Source organism: Rhinoraja longicauda, chromosome 9 (genome assembly GCF_053455715.1).
Source record: "Rhinoraja longicauda isolate Sanriku21f chromosome 9, sRhiLon1.1, whole genome shotgun sequence".
Classification (NCBI taxonomy): domain Eukaryota; kingdom Metazoa; phylum Chordata; class Chondrichthyes; order Rajiformes; family Arhynchobatidae; genus Rhinoraja; species Rhinoraja longicauda.
This window is the reverse complement of record NC_135961.1, coordinates 33964898-33988601: the sequence shown is the minus strand read 5'-3', so window position 1 is coordinate 33988601 and position 23704 is coordinate 33964898. Positions and strand designations below refer to the sequence as shown.

Genomic DNA, 23704 nt, shown 5'->3' with positions numbered 1-23704 from the left:
CATATTTATTCATATTCTAGCAATAATAAATTCTGCTGATTTTAAAATAAGATATTTATGTAAATTAACTTTTTCAAACTATTTCATATGCTTACACAGAAATTCATGAAGGTAAGTTGAAAAATACTTCACTGACGCTTGCATTGTTTGTTGCAATCTGTAGTTTGCTTGTGAAATGCATTGATTACCATTTGCAACTTTTCTTGAAGCATGCCTTCACATTCACTTATTAGTAGTACTAATTTTGTAGAAGTTGATTTAAAAGAGATCGACAGAATCTTGATTAGTAAGGGTGTCAGGGGTTATGGGGAGAAGGCAGCAAAATGGGGTTGATAAGGAAAGACAGATCAGCCATGATTGAATGGTGGAGTAGACTTGATGGGCCGAATGGCCTTATTCTGCACCCAGAATTTATGAACTTATGAACTTTATGTTCATAGGTTCTAGGAGCAGAATTAGCCCATTCGGCCCAACAAGTCTACTCCGCTATTCAATCATGGCTGATTTATCTTTCCCTCTGAACCCCATTCTCCTGCCTTCTCCCCATAACCCCTGACACCCTTGCAGAGCATAAAGCTATTTGTCCAAATCGATGCAAGATGAAAGAGAGCCATCCAGCCTTACCTTTCTTCCACCTCTTGGTTTGCTGCCATGAAGTTGCAGCACTTAAGGTGTTCACACAAGTACTTTTTAATCTGATGAGGCTTTCTGTCTCCCAGTCTGACAAGCCGTGAGCTGTGATTATTCACCACTCTGTAAGTGAATTACTCATCCTCATTGCCCTGCTAATCCCTCATAGCAATTATATCAAACCATGCTCAGTACTTATATAGAGTAATACAGCACAGAAACATGACCTTCAGCCCAACTCTTTGAGACTTTACTTCAAATTTTAGAGTTACAGCACAGAAATAGGCCCTTCGGCCCACCAGTCTGAGCTGACCAGCGATCACCCCATACACTAACCAGCACTATCCTACACACTTGGAACAATTAACAGTTTTTACTGAAGCCAATTAACCTACAAACCTCTATGTCTTTGGAGTGTGGGAGGAAACCAGAGGACCCAGAGAAAAATCACGCAGTCACAAAGAGGACGTACAATCTCCATTCTGGCGGCACCCATCGTCAGACTCGAACATGGGTTTGCACGACTGTGCCGCCCTAGGATATTGGAGCACCCTGAGAAAACCCATGCAGTCACAGGGAGAATGTACAAACCTCGTCCATGATGGACACTGTAGAATAGATAGGGTAAGTGCACACTCTTCTACCCAGATTTTAGGGATCAAGAACCAGAAGATATAGGGTTATTCTGAGGGGAGAAAGATTTAATATTAACCTGAGGGACTACGTGTTCACACAGAGGGATTATTCGTTCTGGCACCCAGTTGGTGCTGCAATACATTAAATAACATGTTCACAAAACCCTGATTATTATATTGTTGGATATGCTGTAATGTACATTTGGTATTAGAAAGTTATTGAGCTTGGCTGATAAAGTCTCAGTGGACACCAAAAATCACAGCTATCTATAATTAAACTTTCAAGGGTTGAAGTATTTACTTTACTTTGCTTGGGGAGTCTTCTTCTTTATGATTCATTTACTATTTCCCTCACTATAGCTTTGGCCAAATGACATTGGGAAAAATACCATAAACAGCAGAATATTATTTCCCAGAGCATTTTTCTGATCTGCAACCATGGCTCTGTGGAAGATAGGAGACTCCTGTGTAATGGAAGTGCTATCAACTCCATTTAGTGCACGAATATTATCTATTTTTTCAAGATTGTGTCTCTTGTGTGCAAACATCTTTGAGGGTCATCTATACTCAGATGAGTTTGCTGGAGACTGTAAAATAACATTTGAATGAAAAACTTTTGTTGGAGCTGTTACTTTGTGATTATAGGTCATGTAATGGGGTGGCACAGTGGCACAGCAGTAGAGTTGCTACCTTACAGCGCCAGAGACCCGGATTCGATCCTGACTACAGGTGCTGTCTGTACGGAGTTTGTATGTCCTCACTGTGATTCTTGCAGTGTTCTCACTTTGTTTTCTCTTGGTGCTCCGGTTTCCTCACACATTCCAAAGACATACAGGCTTGTAGGTTCATTGGCTTTGGTATAATTGTCCCGAGAGTGTAGAGTAGTGCTCGTGCATGGGGTAATCACTGGTAGGCGTGGTGGGCAAAAGGGCCTGTTTCCGCACTCTATCTCTCAAGTCTAAAGACATCCTATTTCCTGTCTGCTCTTTCGCCTGTAGAATGGAGATGAGGAGGAATTATTTTGTCCAGAGGGTGGTGAATCTGTGGAATTCTTTGCCATGGCTGGCTGTGGAGGCCAGGTCATTGGGTATTTTTAAAGTGGAGATTGATAGGCTCTTGATTATTAAGGGTGTAAAAGCTACAGGGAGAAGGCATGACAATGGGGTTGAGGTAAAAATAGATCCACCTTGATTGAATGGCAGAGCAGACACGATGGCCTGAATGGCCTCATTCTGCTCCAATGTCTTATGATATTTGTGGTTGTTTAGACATTGTATTTTCCAAGATCCTATAGTGCAATATTAAAGGCACACAGATTAGTATAGTTTGGAGATACAACGCGGAAACAAGCCCTTCCGCCCACCAAGTCCGTGCCAACCAGCGAACCCTGCACATTAACACTCTCCTGCACACACTAGGTACAATTTACATTTATACTACGCCAATCAGCCTACAAACCTGTATGTGTAGGAAGGAACTGCAGATGCTGGCTTAAACTGTAAAAGGGTCTCGACCCGAAATGTCACCCATTCCTTCTCTCCAGAGATGCTGCCTTCCCGCTGAGTTACTCCAGCTTTTTGTGTCTATCTTCGGTACAAATAAATATGTCTTTGGAACGTGGGAGGAAACCTGAGCTTCCCAAGGAAAACCCATGCAGGTCATGGAGAGAACATACAAACCCTTTACAGATAAGCACCCGTGGTCAGCATTGAACTCGGATCTCTGGCGATGTAAGGCAGCAACTCTACCGCTGCATCACTATGCCACCCTATTATAAAGTCATACAGTGTGGAATCCGGCCCTTTGGCCCAACTTGCCCACATTTCCCAGGAACTTTGCCTGAGAAGTCTACACTTTAGAAGTTCTGAATTACATTGGATTAGGTAGACAGTATAGTGCAGAAATAGACCATGCAATCCAACTGGTTGGTGCCTGTCAAGTGTGGGAGCATCTTCTTCTAACACCTCTTCAGCGACCTAATCAGTAGATCCTTTTATTCTATTCCCTCCCATGGATGTATTTAACTTTTCCTCTATAGAGGGAACAACCGTACAATTACAGCGTGGGATCCTCGGACTTATTCTTTATGGAAACGAGAGGTTTATGGGATCTAGAACCATCTGGCAGAATTCTATTTTGGAATTGAATTGAATTGAACGATACAGCATGGAAACAGGTCCTTTGGCCCATTGGGTCCATGCCGACCAGTGACCATGCGTTCACACTAGTTGTAAGTTATCCCACTTTCCCATCCACTCGCTACACACTGTGGACAACTGTACAGAGGCCAATTAACCTTCATACTCGCCTGTCTTTAGAAACGTAGAAACATGGAAAATAGGTGCAGGAGTAGGCCATTCGGTCCTTTGAGCCAGCACCACCATTCAATATGATCATGGCTGATCATCTGAAATCAGTACACCGTTCCTGCTTTTTCCCCATGTCCCTTGATTCCTTTAGCCCTAAGAGCTAAATCTAACTCTTGAAAACATCCAGTGAATTGTCCACTGCCTTCTGTGGCAGAGAATTCCACAGATTCACCACTATCTGGATGAAAAAGTTTTTCCTCATCTTAGACCTAAATGGCCTACCCCTTATTCTTAAACTGTGGCTGCATGTGGGAGGAAACCAGAGCACCCGGATGAAACCCATGTGGTCACAGGGAGAACGTGCAAACTCAACACAGACAGCACCCGGGGTCCGGATCGAACCCGGGTGGCTGGCGCTGTGAGGCAGCAGCGTTATCAGCCATATCACTGTGCCGCCCACAGCAGAATATTTAAAAGGACAATTGAATTGGTTGTAACATGCAAGTGTTGTGCCTTATGTTTTATCTGTTGTCGTATCCTGAACGTTATTGTTGTTTATTAACAGACAGCTCAGGGTGGAGGCCACCGCACCCTCCTGTATGGACACGCAGTCTTACTCAGACACTCGTACAGTGGAATGGTAAGTCACTAACGTTTGTGCACCATTTCACATCAAGGTTCATAAAATGGAATTCAGAATCACTCGTTACCCTCTGTATTCCTCTCATGACCTTATACACTTCAATAAGATCATCTCTCATCCTCCAGCGCTCCAAGGAATAAAGTCCTAGACTGCTCATCTTCAACCGATAGCTCACGCCCTCGAGTCCCGGTAACATCCTCCGAGTCCTTCACTGCATCCTTTGCAGCTTAACAACATCTTTCCTATATCAGGATGACCAAAGCTTAACACAATACTCTAAATGTGGCCGCACCAACTTTTTGTACAACTGTAACATGGCCTCCCAACTTCTACATTCAATATTCTGATCAAGGCCAATGTGCTGAAAGCCTTCTTGACCACCCTTTGAACCCATGACGCCACATTCAATGATCTTCCAAGGTACTTTAGGTGTTTGTTTCTAGGTTACTGGAAACATTTTAATAGTGAGGAACTGTAGCATATTTTGGTGATCGCGGAAATGGACAACAATAATAATACTGCAGATACTGGACATCAATAAAATCAGAAAATGCCATAGTCAGGCGGCATCTCTGGACAGAGAGACCGAGTTAACACCTTGGGTTGTTAACTTGAAATGTTACCCCTGTTTCTGTCCCCACAGATATAACCTAACCTTCTAGTATCTCCAGCATTTCCCTGTTTTTATTCTGTATCTGCAGTTAGAGACTTGAACTGATTTACAGAAAATAAAAAATAATGCTCAATAACCGCTGTTAATAGACAATAGACAATAGGTGCAGGAGGAGGCCATTCGGCCCTTCGAGCCAGCACCGCCATTCAATGTGATCATGGCTGATCATTCTCAATCAGTACCCCGTTCCTGCCTTCTCCCCATACCCCCCGACTCCGCTATCCTTAAGAGCTCTATCTAGCTCTCTCTTGAATGCATTCAGAGAATTGGCCTCCACTGCCTTCTGAGGCAGAAAATTCCACAGATTCACAACTCTCTGACTGAAAATGTTTTTCCTCATCTCAGTTCTAAATGGCCTACCCCTTATTCTTAAACTGTGACCCCTTGTTCTGGACTCCCCCAACATTGGGAACATGTTTCCTGCCTCTAACGTGTCCAACCCCTTAATAATCTTATACATTTCGATAAGATAAGATTATTATCATTCTCATTTGATCTGTTGCCAGTCTGAAATTTTAACCCATTGCTGTTGTGTATTTTGTTTCCAAGTATCTTTCTTGTTTGTCCACATCTCGATCTTCAACAGACAAATTGGCCTTTGATGTCGGGCTGCAGGAAAATACAACTGGTACGTTTGAAAGAAGTCCTACAGGTCGAACGGTTCTTGGGTTGGACAGGAGAATGTAGGCTTTTCTCTCTTTCATGGGGCAGTTTGAGGTATAATTGTCTTGCAGAGCCTACAAGGAGCGTAGCAGAGGTGTGGGTAATGAGAGGGAGGGCATAGCAGGCTGGGGGCGAACCTTGGTATTGGTTTTGTTTTAGTTTATTACCTTGATCATCATTTAGAGTATTAAGAGTCAAGAGTGTTTAATTATCATATGTACTGAAACAGAACAATGAAATTCTTACTTGCAGTGGCACAATAGAAGTAGTGCAGTTTCAAAATGTTCTTGGGTTGGATGGGAGAATGTAGGATTTTCTCTCTTTCATCGGGCAGGTTAAAGTACAATTGTTTTACAGAGTTTACAGGGAGGAGGTGCTGATAATGGGAGGGTGGTCACGGCAGGCTTCTAGCAAACCTTGGCTTTGGTTTTAGTTTATTGCAGTAATCATATTACTGTAACCATCATTCAGGGTATGAAGAGTCGAGAGTGTTTAATTGTCATATGTACCGACAACGGAACAATGAAATTCTTACTTGCAGCAGTGTTACAGTCCTGTAAACACAATACTCAATAGATAACATAATAAATGGCGACAAAACCTGGCAATTTTTACATGCGCTCTCAGTGGAGTATTTCTATACTCTTTGTACTATCGGGTATTGTGCTAAGGTATGGCAATATTTCACTGAACTGTATGCAAAATAAAGAATTTCACTCTGCATCTGTACATATGGTAATAAAGACGCATTGATAATAAAGAACTATTGGAAAAAAGCGATAAATTAAAACCCCCAATATCAGTGCAAAAACTCCAACGTCTTCCGTGCAACCAAGACCATTCATAATTGATCATTTAGTTATTGGGGATGTGTGTGGATGGGTGGATGGGTGCATGGGACTGGCTTGTGCTGAACGTATATGCTGCCTGGATTTGCCTCCCCTGTATCCAGGGAGAATGAACCAACATTCCACCCTTGCGAGGCAAATAGTGAGGGGCAGTGACTGGCAGATGGTATCAAAGGCCATTCAACTTATTTGAATATACTATTCAAATATATTTAAAATACAGCTCAAAGAAACATAGAAATTAGGTGCAGGAGGAGGCCATTTGCCCCTTCGAGCCAGCACCGCCATTCATTGTGATCATGGCTGATCATCTACAATCAGTAACCCGTGCCTGCCTTCTCCCCATATCCCTTGATTCGGCTAGCCCCGAGAGCTCTATCTAACTCTCTTTTAAATTCATCCAGTGAATTGGCCTCCACTGCCCTCTGTGGCAGAGAATTCCACAAATTCACAACTCTCTGGGTGAAAAAGATTCCTCTCACCTCAGTTTTAAATGGCCTCCCCTTTATTCTTAGACTGTATCCCCTGGTTCTGGACTCCCCCAACATTAGGAACATTTGATCCCCCACCACTGATTTTCCGGCACCCTTGGTTCCAAAGCCTGGCCGTATTATCCGCTTTGCCGGGCCAACAGTGGTCACGAACAATGGGAGGAGTCCAACGGTACGGGAACGGTCCGTCTAGGCCCACGGGGATCCGAGACACCAGCCCACAAAGTCGGCCGCAGAAGACGGCTATGAGAACAGATCCGCCGTCTCTGGGCGAGCCAGAGTTCCAGAGACCCAAGCATTGGGACAGTGGAATCTAGAAACTTGGCAGCTTTCAAAAATTGAAAGGCAACAGAGAATATATTGCTGAAAAGGGACCAAGGGGTAAATTAAGCACTGTATAAATAGCAATGTAAATGTTCTAATTAAGATTCAGTTGTATTTGTTGCATGAGCCTGATTATTAAAAGAACAGCATATTGACATGAAGATAGACACAAAAAGCTGGAGTAATTCAGCAGGACAGGCAGCATCTCTGGAGAAAAGGAATGGGTGTTTCTCTCCAGAGATGCTACCTGTCCCGCTGAGTTATTCCAGCTTTTTGCGTCTATCTTCGGTTTAAACCAGCATCTGCAGTTCCTTCCTACACAGCATAGTGATACTTTGAATATAGAATTCAGTGTGCGTTTACCTCTGTTAAGCTTCAAGTTATAGTGGCACTGTTTATGTGAAAAGTGGACATGGTACTGTGTAATTGTATAGAGCACTGATTTAATTGCCCTGTTTATGTAGGGGAGGCCTGCTGGTGGACGATACACCCAGCCTCTAAACAACGTTCAGAAGGAGAAAAAGTGCGTGCTGGGGATGACCTTATTTTAGTCAGCGTTTCTTCAGAGCGGTACCTGGTGAGTAAAATGTTTCACGTATCACTTTCCATCCAGTGCTTGCAAGGAAACATGCCGTAATTTTCATCCAACTAACTTGTGCTGGTCTGAGAAGCAAAATCATAGTCTGTTCACAGAGGTGGCACAGTGGTGTAGCGGTAGAGTTGCTGCCTCACAGCGCCAGACCTGTGGGTTTGATCCTGATTACAGGTTCTTGTCTGTACGGAGCTTGCACTTTTTCCCTATGACCTCATGGGTTTTCTTTGGGTGCTCCGGATTCCTCCCACATTCCTAAGACGTATGGGTTTGTAGGTTATTTGGCCCCTATAAATTGTCCCCAGTGTTTAGGATAGAACTAGTGTATGGGGATCGCTGGTCGGCCCAGATTCTGTGCGCCTTCTCTAAACTAAACTAAACTAAGCTGAACTAAACTATGCTTTGGAATGATGTGTAACCTGAAACTCTTGAACAACAGTGATGTGTTTTTTTTAAGCAATATCTGAAAAATATGGTTAATTTTGCATCTCATGTAAACGTTCTTACTTATCTAGGTATCCAGATGATGTGATGTGTGGCTTAGGTTAGGGTTGGGTTTATTATTGTCACGTGTACTGACGTACAGTGAAAAGCTGCCGACTGCTTGCATTTCTGGTAAGAAATAAGCAGCTGGCATACGAAACCTGCTCCAAGGTTTAAGTTTATTTTTAGAAACATAGAAACATAGAAAATAGGTGCAGGAGGAGGCCATTCGGCCCTTCGAGCCAGCAGCGCCATTCATTGTGATCATGGTTGATCATCCACAGTCAGTAACGCGTGCCTGCCTTCTCCCCATATCCCCTGATTCCGCTAACACGTGAAAAGCTTTTGTTTGCATGCTATCAAAATTTAGATAAAACTATACATGGAAACAGTCAAGCCAAACATTAGTACAAAAGATAGAATGAAAAGAAAGACACCAGAGTGCAGAATGTAGTTTCTCAGCATCATAGTAATTCACTGATATTTGTGTAAAATGGATTTTGAACAAATGTTCAAATATCTTCAATATATTTTAACATATAGAACCAAGAAACGGCAGATGCTGCTTTACAAAGAAGGACACAAAGTGCTGGAGTAACTCAGCCGGTCAGGCAGCGTCTCTGGAGAACATGGATAGGTTCATGAAGGACCTGTCCAAGCCTGAAGAAGGGTCCCGACCCAAAACTTCTCCTACCCATGTTCTCCAGAGATGCTGCCTGACCTGCTGAGTTACTCTAGCACTTTGTATCCTTTGTATATACTTGTCTTATTAAATGGAATAAATTCTTGAAGCAGGCTTGAAGGCTGACGTGTTTGCCCTTTGAATGGCTTGAGAGGATGTGGTGTTTAAAGAGACCAGCATGCTGTTAAGATGTATTTAAGTCTGACCCGCAGTCTCCAGCCAATGCTGAGCTGATTTGTTCTCTTGCAGCATTTGTCATATGGCTGTAGCACTTTACAAGTTGATGCCGCATTCCAACAAACCCTCTGGAGTGTTGCTCCAATTTGCTCTGGAAGTGAAGTAGCGCAAGGTAAGATTGTCTCAACACCCTCCTCTCGTTCTGCAGTAACATTGCTGCAATTGTGCCATTTGGCTTCCACCCTGACGGAATATTTCACATACACATTCCACCACCCCCCCCCATCGTTTGAGAGGAGTTGATTTCTTTAAGTTGTTTTTAACCGGTTTTAATCGATAATTTGTTTTTTATCCCCCCTCTGTTTCTCTGGAGATTCCCGATACATCATGTACCATTTCTTCATGTTAGACTTTAGAAACGCAGCGTGGTAACAGGCCCTTCAGCCCACCGATTCCGCGCTGACCAGCGATCGTCTCTAAACACTAGCACTATACTACACTCTAGGGATAATTTTACAATTTACAGAAACCAATTGACCGACAGACATGTGCGTCTTTGAGATGTGGGAGGAAACTGGAGCATCCAGAGAAGCCCCACGCGATCACAGGGAGAACATACAAACTACGTACAGACAGCATCAAACTCAGGTCTCTGGCCCTGTGAGGCACCAACTCTATCAGTGCTGAACCTTTACAAACTACCAGGGTAGAAAATTTCAAACATCTAAACTAAACTAAATCTAGAATGATTCCATTTAAAACGGGGGCGACACAGTGGCGCAGTGGTATAGTTGCTCCCTTCGAGCTCCAGGGACCCGGGTTCGATCCTGACTACAGGTGCTCTCTGTACGGATTTGCTATGTTCTCCCTATGACTGCCTGGGGTTTTCTCCAGGTGCTTCTATTTCCTCCCACATTCCAAAGACATGTAAGTTTGTAGGTTAATTGGCTTATGTAACTTGTCCTTAGTGTGTAGGATAAAACTAGTTTATGGGGGATTGCTGGTCTGCACAGACCCGGTGAGCCGAAGGGCCTGTTTTCACACTGCATCTCTAAACTAAACTGAACTAAACGAAACTAATCTACTTGCCTCTTCCTTAAGTGATAGAGAAGCAATAGAACATAGAACAATACAGCACAGGAACAGGCCCTTTGACCCACAATGTCTGCGTCGAACATAATGCTGAACACAAGCTAACTAATCTAATCTACCAGCACATGATCCATACCCTTCTATTTCCTACACATCCATGTGTCTATCTAAAAACCTCTTAAATGCCACCATCTTATCTTACCCCCACCTCTGACAGTGCATTCCAGACACCCATCACCCTCTGTGTAAAACAATTGTCCTGCACATCTCCTCAATGCTTGCAGTTCATATGGTTGACAGTCTATTCTTGTTTTTATTTAGGTCACAACGTCATAAGGATTAGGAGTAGAATTAGGCCATTCGGCCCATCAAGTCTACTCCGCCATTCAATCATGGCTGATCTATCTCTTCCTCCTAACCCTATTCTCCTGCCTTCTCCCCTTAACCTGTGACACCTGTACTAATCAAAAATCTATCCATCTCTGCCTTAAAAATATCTACTGACTTGGCCTCTACAGCCTTCTGTGGCAAAGAATTCCACAGATTCACCACCCTCTGACGAAATAAATTTCTCCTCATCTCCTTCCTAAAAGAACGTCGTTTAATTCTAAGGCTGTGACCTCTAGTCATAGACTCTCCCACTAGTGGAACCATCCTCTCCACTTCCACTCTATCCAAGCCTTTCACTATTCTGTATGTTTCGATGAGGTCCCCCCTCATTCTTCCAAACTCCAGCGAGTACAGGCCCAGTGCCGACAAACGCTCATCAGAGATTAACCTACTCATTCCTGGGATCAGGAATTTTTGTAAACCTCCTCTGGACCCTCTCCAGAGCCAGCATATCCTTCCTCAGATATGGTGTCCAAAATTGTTCACAATATTTCAAATGCAGCCTTCCCAGCGCCTTATAGTGAGTTTGCTTTCTTTACTACCGATTCGACTTGCAGATTAACCTTTTGGGAATCCTGTACCAGCACTGCCAAGTCACTTTGTATCTCCGATTTCTGGATTCTCACCTCATTTAGGAAACAGTCTATACCTTTATTCCTACTACCAAAATGCATGACTCCACACTTTGCTACACTATATTCCATCTGCCACTTCTCTGCCCACCCAACCTGACCAAGTCCTTCTGCAGAGTCCCTGCTTTCTCTACACTACCTGCCCCTCCACCTATTCTCATAGCATCCACCAACGTTGCCACAAAGCCTTCAATCCCCTCGTCTAAATCATTACTATACAACGTAAAGAGTAGCGGCCCCAGCACCAACCCTTGCGGGACTCCACTGGTCACTGGCAGCCAGAAAAAAAACCTTTATTGACACTTTTTGTCTTCTGCCACCTAGCTAACCCGTTATCCGTGCTAGTATCTGCCCTTTGATACTGTGGGCTCTCATCTTCCTTAGCAGCCTAACGTGTGGCACCTTATCAAAGGCTTTCTAAAAATCCAAGTAAACAACCTACTGACTCTTCTTTTTCTGTCCTGCTATTTCTTCAAAGAATTCCAGCAAATTTGTCAAGCAATACCTCCCATTCACAAAGCCATACTGACTTCGGCCTATTTTGTCGTGAACTTCTAAGTACTCCGTAACATCGTCCTTTATAATGGACTCTAATTTGTGAATAAACAGTATGTTTTTTGTTATGTTTCATGTTAAGTGTTAATTTAAATTATCTTCTATTGATAGGATATTTAAAGGGAGGGGATGTACTGAGGTTACCACATGGACACATGGATGAATGTCTTACTGTACCTTCAGGAGAGCATGGAGAAGAACAGCGAAGGTAATTAATGGCTGCCAACTAACAGTCCAACAAGATCACGTGGAAATCATTGGGTTTGACCGCCCTGGGACTGCACTCGCTGGAGTATTGAAGGATGAGGAGGGACCTTATTGAAACCTACCAAATGGTGAAAGGCCTGGTTAGAGTGAATGAGGAGAGGATGTTTCCACCAGTGGGAGAGTCATGTATCCAGAGGCCATAGCCTCAGAGTAAAAGTACATAACTTTAGAAAGGAAATGAGGAAGAATTTCTTTAGTCAGAGGGTGGTGAATCTGTGGAATTCATTGCCACAGACGGCTGTGGAGGCCAAATCAATGGATATTTTTAGGGCAGAGATTGACAGATTTTTGATTAGTAAGGGTGTCAGGGGTCATGGGGGAAGGCAGGAGAATGGGATCGAGAGGGGAAATTAGATCAGCCATGATTGAATGGCGGAGTGGGCTCGATGGGCTAAATGGCCTAATTCTGCTTCTATAACTTATGAATGTGAACTTATGAACGTGAAAGAACACAACATCCAACATAGTTGGAATGATGAAACATTTTGAGTTATTTGCAAAAGCCTCTCAAATGCCCATCAAGTGGCACATTGGTAGCTGATAGAACTGCTGCTTCACGGCCCCAGAGATCCTGGTTTGATCCTGACCTCAGATGCTGTTTGCATGGAGTTTGCATGTTCTCCTCATACCACGTGGGTTTGCTCAGGTTGCTATTGTTTCCTCCCACATCCCAAAGACGTGCAGGTCTATAGGTTAAATGGGCTTTCTAAATTGTCCCAAGTGTGTGGGTGAATGGATGAGAAAGTGGGATAATGGAGAATATGTGTAAATGGGAGATCCATGGTTGGCATGGACTCAGTGGGCCTGTTTCAATACTGTACTCTCTCAAGTATTTCTTGTGGCCTGTTTCAATACTGTAATCTCTCAAGTATTTCTTGTGCAGCCATGCAATTGCCTGTGACAATATGACCTGCAGATTAACATCTTAACTTAGGATCCACATACGATATGATTAGCTTAGTTTCGTATTGTCACCTGTACTGAGGTACAGTGAAAATCTTTTGCTTGTGTGCTATCCAGTCAAAGCAAAGACCACACATGATTACAGTCAAGCCGTCCACAGGGTACAGATGATATTGGGTACAACATTTAGTGCAAGATAAAGTCCGATTAAAGATGGTTCAAAAATCTCCTACGAAGTAGAAGGGAGGCCAGGACCGCACACTAGTTGATGAGAGGACCGTTCAGTTGCCTGATATCTACTGGGAAGAAACTGTCCCTGAATCTGGACGAGTGTGTTTTCAAACATCTGCACCTCTTGCCTGATGGGAGAGTGGAGAAGAGGGAGTGTCTGGGGTGAGACTAATCCTTGAGTTGGCCTGGGAGCCTTACCGAGGCAGCGTGAAGAATAGATGGAGTCAATGGAAGGGAGGTTGGTTTGTGTGATGGACTGAGGAACGTCCATAACTCTCTGCAATTCTTTTTGCGGTCTTGGATGGAGCTGTTCCCAAATCATGCCGTGATGCATCCCGATAAAATGTTTGCTGCATTAAGGTTTTACCATTCCAGTACATGCTGCATTATCCGTCAACAAGTTGATTATTTAAAGGTTTTAAATAACCTATTACACATTGCAGTTACCACGGGCAGGTTCAAAGTCGGATTGTAAATTTTAATCACATATTTGCATCCTTTTAATGTCACATTCAAGAAGCCAAAGAGGATTTGATGCTGTTACCCTACAATTTAAACTTAAGGAAGTGATAGAAACAATGCAGGTCTATTATTCTTATCCCTTTTTCCAGTATTTAACGAAGATAAAAATAGAGGGAAACAAAAGTGATGGGGCTAAGTTAGATAAGAAATTCCCTCTTGCACACTTAGATGCCCAGAAAATGTCAGCCTGGATTCTGCATCCAAGTTTGTGGAATAGGACTATGAATTCATTTTACTCCAAGTATTCATTTTGAGGGGATAAAAACAAGGATGTAATGCTGAGGCTTTGTAAGGCCCTGGTCAGATTGCATTTGGAGCATTGTGAGCAGTTTTGGGTCCAATATCTGAGGAGCATGTGCTGGCATTGGAGAAGGTCCAGGGGAGGTTTACGAGAATGATCCCACGAATGATTGGGTTAACGTACGATGAGCATTTGACAGCACGGGGCTAGTACTCGCTGGAGTTTAGAAGGATGAGGGAGGCACCTCATTGAAACTCACCAAAAAATGGTAGAGTTGGATAGAGTGGATGTGGAGAGGATGTTTCCACGAGTGGGAGAGCCTTGGAAGCAGAGGGGACAGCCTCAGAATAAAAGGATGTACCTTCTTTAAAAAGGAGATGCTGAGCGATTTCTTCAGCCAGAGGATGGTGAATCTGTGGAATTCATTGCCACAGGTGGCTGTGGAGGCCGAGTCTTTGGGTGTTTTTAAAGCAGAGATTGACAGGTTCTTTATTAGTAAGGGTGCAACGATCACAGGGAAAAGACAGGACGATGGGGTTGAGGGGGATAAATAGATCAGCCATGACTGAATGGCGGAGTAGACGATGGGCCGAATGGCCTAATTTACTGTTATGACTTATGAAACATGGGAGTTGTACCGTGGAAGGGGAGTATCGCCTTCTCCCTGAAAGGGGCTGTGCGCACTTGAACCTCCGTGAACTTGCTCCTATTAGTCTCTGATAGCTATCATAATCCATTTGGATACCTGTTAATTGTATTTATATCTACACCTTAAGGAGTGTCACAAAGTCATACAGCACAAAAACAGGTTGCCCATGCCGACCAAAATGCCCCACCTATGCTCGTCCCACCAGCCTGTGTTTGGCCCATATCCTTCTAAACCTACTCTATCCATGTGGATGGATTTTTTTAAGCAATGAGTAAGATGATTCATAGTGGAGGGTCAAAGTGTTGTGAAGATGGAGGGAGATGACCATCTGGGCAGAAATAGGGCCAGATACCTGTGTGAGGTTAGACAATTGAGGTTGAATGTATCAGAAAAGGTTGAATAGAAAACAGCAACTACATGTTTACTTCACGCAATAAAGATGATTTTTTTCCACTGGTCAGGTGGTAAATAGACTCTGCTACAGGATTCCAAAGTAGACAGAGTTAAAGAGTTTGTACCATGATTAACTTTTGTACTGGAATCCTATTTTTTAGCATAAAATTTGCACAGTGAGGAGAAACATTAGATGGTGAGTTATTTACATGAAGTCGACACAACATACTGGAGCAACTCAGCGGGACAGGCAGCATCTCTGGGGAAAGGGAACAGATGACTATTGAAGGGATGAAATCTTCTTCAGACCCAAAATGTTCCTTTGGGAACTCTATTCCTTTTCTCCAGAGTTGCTTCCTGACCCGAAAATAGACAAAAAGCTGGAGTAACTCAGCGGCACAGGCAGCATCTCTGGAGATAAGGAATGGGTGACGTTTCGGGTCGAGACCCTTCTTCAGACTTCATCTGCTTCCTGACCCACTGAGTTGTTCCAGCACTTTGTGTCTAACTTCGGTATAAACCAGCATCTGCTGTTCCTTCCCACATACCTTTACATGAGGTATTTCTTTTCACAAGAATTTTTTTTTAAACTACCTAAAGTTGTATATTAGTCATCCTTAATAATGATTGTTACGAAGTCATCCATTTCCTGCAGATTTTCCCTTGCTGATTGATGTGTGATAGTCTATTCACAGTACGCGGCAGCCATACATCACTGTCAGTTTGCTCTGAACTCTTTCCTCAGACTTAATCTGTCACGAAGGGAAATAGCAAATAACATGAGTGACCTTTGATTTTCATTTATGTCAAAAACGCAACTGATTCGATTCAGAGTTTGCAGAGTGAAACTATTGAGTTCTGAGTTTTTCTGAACATTTCCTCAAGGATACTGGATCTTAACGAAATTGTAATCATATATATATATAGTCTTTTTAATCATGTATAGTCTTTTCACTGACTGGATAGCACGCAACCAAAAAGCTTTTCACGGTACCTTGGGACACGTGGCAATAAACTAAACTAAATTAAACTAGATTTAATGGGAACCTGAGGGGTAACTCTTTTACACAAAGGGCGGTGGCAGGTGGCTGCCAGAGGAGGTGGTTGAGGCAGGCACTATCATTTAAGCAACATTTAGACAGGTACATGGATAGGACAGATTTAGAGGGATATGGGCCAAATGCAGGCAGGTGGGACTAATGTAGATGAGACATGTTGGTCAGCGTGCGCAAGTTGGGCCAAAGGTCCTGTTTCCACGCTGTATGATTCTAAGACTGTAAACTAAAAAACTAAACTAAAATAAATTTCCACATTCCTGCTTCCATGTGCAGCATAAAATGCCAGTCAGATCATCTTTGACTTGGAAAAACTTCTTAGGTTTGTTGAGAGCAGAAGTTTTAATTTAATTGGCTGATGTAAATGGAGTGTGTATCCCTCTAGGATTTATGCCCTTGAATGGACGACTGTTTGCGCATATCATTATATTGCTAATGTTGAATGGGGTAGATTCAATTGCTTGACGAGTAGCCACAATGGACCATCTTTTCCCTCTCTTAGTAGATTCTTTGCCTTATAAAGTACTTTTGATTAATTTAATCTATTGATCAGCCTTCAGTATCTTAAGAGTCATAGTCAATCAGCATGGAAACAGGCCCTTTGGCTCATCTTGCCCATACAGACCAACATGCCCCATCTACACTAGTCCTACATGCCGGCATTTGGCCCATATTCTCCTCAAACTTTCCTATCCATGTCCCTGTCCAAATGTTTTTTGTTGTGATAATACCTGACTCAACTACCTCCTCTGACAGCCCATTCCATATATCTACCACCCTTTGTGTAAAAAAGTTGCCCCTCGGGTTCTTATTAAATCTTCCCCCCCTAAACGTATGGTCTTGGTTCTTGATTCCTCTAATCTGGGTAAAAGACTTTGTGCATGCACCCTACATATGCTTCTCATGATCTAATACACCTCTATGAGATCTTTGGTCTATTGACCCTGCCGTAAATGATGAGGATGTACAAGAGATCAGAATAGGAAGAATCTAGAGTTCTTTGGAGATATCCAGGGATTGGCCTTTGAGTAATTGGTAGGATTTGAAAAAAGAGTTTGATGGATTCAGAGTTTACGAAGTCTGTTTCCTTGACAAAGTATTACAAGAGTTGATTGTGATTGTATACCGAGATCTGAGGTCCACCTGTGTAGGAAGAAACTGCAGATGCTGGTTTAAATTGAAGATAGACACAAAATGCTGGAGTAACTCAGCGGGACTGGCAGCATCTCTGGAGAGAAGGAATATGTGACGTTTCGTGTTGAGACCCTTCTTCAGACTGAAGAAGGGTCTCGACCCGAAACATCACCCATTCCTTCTCTCCAGAGATGCTGCCTGCAATTTAGACTGAAGAAGGGTCTCGACCCGAAACGTCACCCATTCCTTCTCTCCAGAGATGCTGGCTGTCCCACTGAGTTACTCCAGCATTTTGTATCAATCTGAGATCCACTTGATGTGAGTCAGAAGAAAAGTGGCATTTGTTTGAGATCGACACCCACAGTCTCACACAAGTTTGAGATCGACACCCACAGTCCCACACAAGTTTGTCTTTCACTTTATATCGATGCAGCAAAGGACAGCATTTTGGTTTCCAGGTTTAGACAAGATTTGAGGTTGCCCAAGTCTCACACTGGAGGTCAAATTCTAGAAAAAGGAAACTTCACAAAGGTCCAACCTCCTTAACACAAATAATTAAGATTACCTCACAACTCAATTTCACTTTGCAAACTTGGAACACCGTCAATTGAATTTTTGCCAGCTTTCAGGTAATGTATCAGGTCCCAACATGGTTGTGAGACCAGAGTAATTCCAATAAGTTGTCAGAGATTGACTCTATGATCTGAAGCGTCTTGTAGTGTATCAGTGGATCAGTCAGTTTTGAGCCATGTGTGGGGAGACCAGTTGCATTATATATCTCTCAGCCTCTCCCTAGTTTATGGAATGGAAGTTTAAAAATGGAGCAAAGCTTCAAAATCATAAGCATTGGTTCAGCTTGTTGACATCCAAGGAGAAAGTGACTTTGCTTTACAGCCAAATTTGTGTCTAATTTTGGATGAAATTGTTTCACATGGACCTGCTTTAAGTCAATATGTGAAGCTGGCTGATTTAAATGGGTCACCTTGACCGGAGAAGGGATATTGCTGTGCATAAGAATATTCCCTGGATGGTGCAATGATCTGTCAATGAATTTCAGACAATGCAGCAATGTTCACTCTATAGATCGGACAATGTTTAGTTGGGAAATTGACATAATCATGTGCTATTTCATTGTAATCTTGCACAAATGCAATTGCAAAAAAGGGGTGGCTTTTCGTTGCTATTATACTTTAGACTTTAGAGGTGCAGTGTGGAAACAGGCCCTTCAGCCCATTGAGTATATGCCGACCAACGATCACATCATACGCTGGCACTATCCTACACACTAGGGACAATTTACAATTTCACCAAAGCCAATTAACAGACAAACTATCACGTCTTTGGAGTGTGGGAGGAAACTGGACCACCTGGAGAAAACCCTCGCGCTCACAGGGAGAATGTACAAACTCCAGACAGCCAGCACCCGTAGTCAGGATTGCTACTTGGGTCTGGTGCTGTGAGGCAGCAACTCTATCACTGCGTCACTGTGCCAGAATCATTCATATGTTTGAAATATTTCATTGTCTGATATTGAGGTTGTACCTGCTTGACTAAATTAGTGAACCTTTGTCTGTTACAGTGAAGTAATTACTTCATTAAAAATAAGAGTTAAATGCACTGTTAAAAGAGTGGACAGATCAACTTCAGAAATGTATTTGCTAAGGCGTTAAATTGAGAAATTCTGATCTGACCAGGCAAAATTTGTTTATTTGCTCTGCCTGCTGTCAGTAAATGCATGACCATGGACAGTTCACCCTCTAATGGGAAACATGTACATTACATATGCAATACATTGCATATGTACAGGGCGGCACGGTGGCGCAGAGGTAGAGTTGCTCCCTTACAGCGCCAGAGACCCAGTTTCGATCCTGACTATGTGTGCTGTCCATATGGAGTTTGTGTGACTGTGTGGGTTTTTCCTGGGCGCTTTGGTTTCCTCCCACACACCAAAGAATACAGGTTGTAGGTTAGTTTGGCTTCAGTAAAAATTGTAAATTGTCCCTCGTGTGTAGGATAGTGGACAGGGATCACTGGTCGGCGTGGACCTGATGGGCAGAAGGGCCTGTTTTTGCACTGTATCTCTAAACTAAACTAAGCATTGGGGTAAGAAATCCTTTAGCCCTCAGTACCATTAATTAATTGAATGTGTTACAAGTCAGTGAGACACAGAAATAGTCTTCACTAGGCTTCACTACATTTCGACAAATTGTGTTGGCAAGATATGTAAGCAAATCATTCATTTGCTTGAGATGAAATTACATAGTCTGGTATTTAGATTGAATGGAGCATCCTGTTTGACTTAATCAGTGAACTCTTCAGCTCTCATTGATGTAATTAATTGAAGGGGATGCAATGTGTCCATATTAAAAGTGTCAAGGCTAATTTTGATGCTGATAAGCAGTGAGATACAAAACCAGAGGTAATTTACAATCACCCTGTGTATTGGCTGTGCCAAGCCAACTAGGAAGTCAAAGACCAGTAAAGAATTATTTCTCAGAATTTACATGTGCTGTATTGTTAACTTTAAGAAAGTTAACTTAGTTAACTTTAACTTGTCATGATAAGTGGCAGGTGGGCTTGGAGAAGGTGTGGATCAGAAGCTGAGGAGAGCCTCAAAGACTGGAGTTTGTGGTCTTATGGTTTAAGGGTGGAGGGGTGGAGAGATGGTTAATCAGGAGTCCCAGTTGCGATGGAGGGAGATCTTTTGAACACGGTGTGGGTCTGAGCTTGGTGATGGGGTATGGGAGCTTTGTGATCGGGGTCTGGTTGTTTCCAGGAGTTGGGGGACGAGGATGAAATGGCATTTGTTCCATGTGAGGGTGGATCAGGAAACAATGGTTGTCAGCTCGGCTTCAAATAAATGGGAGCTCTTTCTAATGAAGAGTTAATAAAATGTGGTTGCTGCAATGGTGCCCATCGATTGTCGATCAGTGGTCACTTCCTCCAACGATGTGCTTCAATTTCATTCTTAATGTTTCGAAAGAAATGTTGGATGTGAAAGAATGCCATTGATATAAATCATGAAAAACAACCAGAAATACTTGGGATTATAGATCCAACCGCACAGTTGACAGCAACCATTTTGCCACCTACCAATCAATATTGGATCTGTGTGCGGATAAATACAATATGCTTGGATTGAATGGTAATTTAATGCAAGTAATGGATATAATATCTAGGTCATGGTTTTGAATGTCTGCAAAAATTTATTGGTAAATAGTAATTAGATGTGACAAGTTGTGTTATGGCACAAATTGACATTAAATCAAAGATGGTCCAATTATAACTCTTTCAATTTTCTTTCAGGACAGTGCATTATGAAGGTGGAGCAGTGTCCATTCATGCCCGATCTCTGTGGAGACTGGAGACACTGAGGGTTGCGTAAGTAGCAAATCTCATCGCTTTATCCTAGAGTTCCCTAGAGTCCCATTTGTGAGGAAGGATGTGCTGGTGTTGGAGAGGGTCCAGAGGAGGTTTACGAGAATTATCCCAGATATGATTGAGTTTATATGTGATGAGCATTTGATGGCACTGGGCCTGTATTCGCTGGAATTAAGATGAGTGGGGGACCTCATTAAAGCATCGGATATTTGAATAGAGAGGATATTTCCAACAGTGGGAGAGTCTAGGTCCAGATGCTATAGCCTCAGAATAAAAGGTTGTACCTTTAGAAAGATGGGGAGGAATTTCTTCAGTCAGAACGTGGTGAATCTGTGGAATTCATTGCCACAGATGGCTGTGGAGGCCAAATCAATGGATATTTTTAAGGTGGAGATTGACAGATTCTTCATTAGTACAGGTGTCGGGGGTTGTGGGGAGAAGGCAGGAGAATGGGGTTGAGAGGGAAAGATAGATCGGCCATGATTGGGCCTAATCGGAGTAGGCCTAATTCTGCTCCTATGACATGAAGAGTCGGATAAAAAAGGTTTGAGGTTAAATCTTCACTGTCACTAACAGGTTGGTTAAGTCATAGAATTGCGCAGCATAGAAACAGGCCCTTCAGCTCGTAGTGTCCATGCTGGCAAGTGACCATTGATCACCCATGTCCACGCTAACCAGCATGTCCATCTATACTAATCCCACTTGCCTGCATTAATTTCATATCCCTCTGTGCCCAGCTCTTTCAAGTACTAGTTAAAAAGCCTCTTATTTGTTGATACTGTAACTGCCTCTGGGGCACAGTGGTATTGCTGCCTTACAGCACCAGAGACTCGGTTCCTGAATATGGGTGCTGTCTGTAGGGAATGTGTACGTTCTCCCTGTGACGGCGTGGGTTTTCTCTGGGTGCTCCGGTTTGCTCCCACGTCCCAAAGACGTACAAGTTTGTAGGTTAGTTGGCTACTGTGAATTGTAAAAAAAATTGTCCCCAATGTGTTGGTTAGTGTTAGTGTATGGGGTGATTGCTGGTTGTCGCAGACTCAGTGGACAGAAGGGTCTGTTTTCACGCTGTATCACTGATGTCTGAAGTTTCAAGTCTGATCTAAAGTCTGAAGCCTCCACCACCGCCTCTGACAGCTGATTTCAGATGGAGGAGAGTCAGGGAAGAGGGAAACAAGAGGCATGAAAAGGTTCAGAACAAATGAGAGCAGGCACCGATGACCAAGGAAAGGTGGAGCCCACAATGGTCCATTGTTGGCTGTGGAAGAGTTGATAATGAAAGGATATATGGATGCAAACAGTGGAGCTGGCAGGATGACCAGGGTGAAGGAGGGGCAGAGAGAGAGGGAATGCAGCGGCTATCACTGTCTCTGAAGAAGAGTCTCGACCCGAAATGTCACCCATTCCTTCTCTTCCGAGATGCTGCCTGACCTGCTGAGTTACTCCAGCATTTTGTGAATAAATACCTTCGATTTGTACCAGCATCTGCAGTTATCTTCTTATACTGTCTCCAGAATAATTGGATTCACAGGGCCAAGTGACTGTAGTCACGGGAAGAGTGTGGGGGTTGAGTGTAGACAGCACACTGGATCGAACATTATCCAGCCATTACAGTTCCCAATGCTGGGAGCAGTTGATTGGTGCAAATGCAGCTTGTATGGAACACTGCAGACAGAGAAACTGCAGATGCTGGTTTACAAAAACGACGCAAAGTGCCGGAGTAACTCAGTGGATCAGGCAGCATCTACAATAAAAAAAGGCACAAATGCTGCTGCCTGACTCGCTGAGTTCCTCCAGCAGTTTGTGTCTTTGTAAAGGTCGCTGCTTGGCAGATATAAATTGGACAATCCTAATATTATTGAACGAGACTGCAACAAGTTATAACCTGAAGCTGATTCCATTTCACCAGAAATGAATTGACTACATCAGGTAATTGGAATTTAATGAGATGCTGCTTACTTATTCAACACATTTATTATTCAAGAGGAAAAAACAAAGGGGAAAAACCAGGGTCAGGCCGCATCTGTGGAGTGAAATGGACAGATGACGCTTTGGGTCAAGACCCTTCTTCAGACTGAAAGAGTAGAGGGATGATTGGTGAGTGAAAGTGGTGAAAGGGTGGGGTAAGAACTGTCAGTGATGGGTGGATCCAGGTAAGAAGGGGATGATTCACAGAGGGTTCAGTTGGGAGGGTGGGGAGAAGGGTGAGAGAGTAACTAAAGCTGGAGGTGATGTGTGGAAGACAAAAAGGTGCAAATGGTGGAAGGAAGGAAGGAAGATGGGATGTGAAATGTGCAATAGAGGGAGTGATGGAGGGTAGATGGGAACATGAAGGCAGGTGAAGTGGTGTGGCTGTGGGGAGGGGTGGGTGATGAGTGGATGAAGGAGATGGAGGATGGGAAAGGAATTGGCTGATTGGATTTGGGTGGGAAAAAGAAAGGGGTGCTTGGATTGGGGTAGGAAGCTGGGAGGATGCGAAGGGGGCAGGTGGGGGGAAAGAGAGGGTGTGGTTTACTTGGAATTGGAGAATTCAATGTTCATGCTGGAAAGTTGGCACAGTGGCACAGTGGTAGAGTTGCTGCCTTACAACGCCAGAGACCAGGGTTCAACCATGACTACAGGTGTGTCTGTGTGGAGTTTGTACATTCTCTCTGTGTCCGCGTGGGTTTTCTCTGGGTGTTCCGGTTTCCTCCCACTCTAGAGATGTACAGGTTTGTAGGTTGATTGGCTTCGGTAAGTTTAAAGTCGCTAGTGTGTTGGATAGTGTCAGTGAAGGGGTAAGCGCTGGTTGGCGCAGACTTCCAGTCTGCTATCTACACTCAACCCCGACACGTTTCCCTTGACTACAATCAAGTGGCCCTGTGCATCCAATTATTCTGGAGACAGGGGGAAGCCAAAGCATTCCATCCCTCACCCTAATCATCGTGCTAGCTCCACTATTTGTATCCATATATCCCTTTGTTATCACCCCTTTCACAGCCAACAATGGACCATGGTGGGCTCCACCTTTCATTGGTCATTGGAGCCGCCTCTGATTTGTTCTAAACCTTTTCATACCTCTAGTTCCCTCTCCCCATGACTCTCCGAGTCAGTCTGATGAAGGGCCTGGGTC

General features: G+C 43.4%; 1 protein-coding gene across 4 annotated transcripts in view; it reads left to right on the top strand.

Annotated features, from left to right (window-relative positions):
• The window catches only part of ryr2a (ryanodine receptor 2a (cardiac)), a 423773-nt gene that overhangs the window by 129769 nt on the left and 270300 nt on the right, over window positions 1–23704 (top strand). For 3 of the 4 annotated variants that reach the window (XM_078405072.1, XM_078405071.1, XM_078405070.1), the window contains exons 1-6: window positions 4144–4214; window positions 5440–5518; window positions 7681–7793; window positions 9223–9322; window positions 11931–12027; window positions 20521–20595. In XM_078405072.1, coding sequence (XP_078261198.1) covers window positions 4212–4214; window positions 5440–5518; window positions 7681–7793; window positions 9223–9322; window positions 11931–12027; window positions 20521–20595 — 467 coding nt within the window. In that variant the 5' untranslated portion in view covers window positions 4144–4211. Of the gene's footprint in view, window positions 1–99; window positions 112–4139; window positions 4215–5439; window positions 5519–7680; window positions 7794–9222; window positions 9323–11930; window positions 12028–20520; window positions 20596–23704 lie in introns of those variants that run through there. The other variant, XM_078405073.1, reaches the window with a different exon arrangement.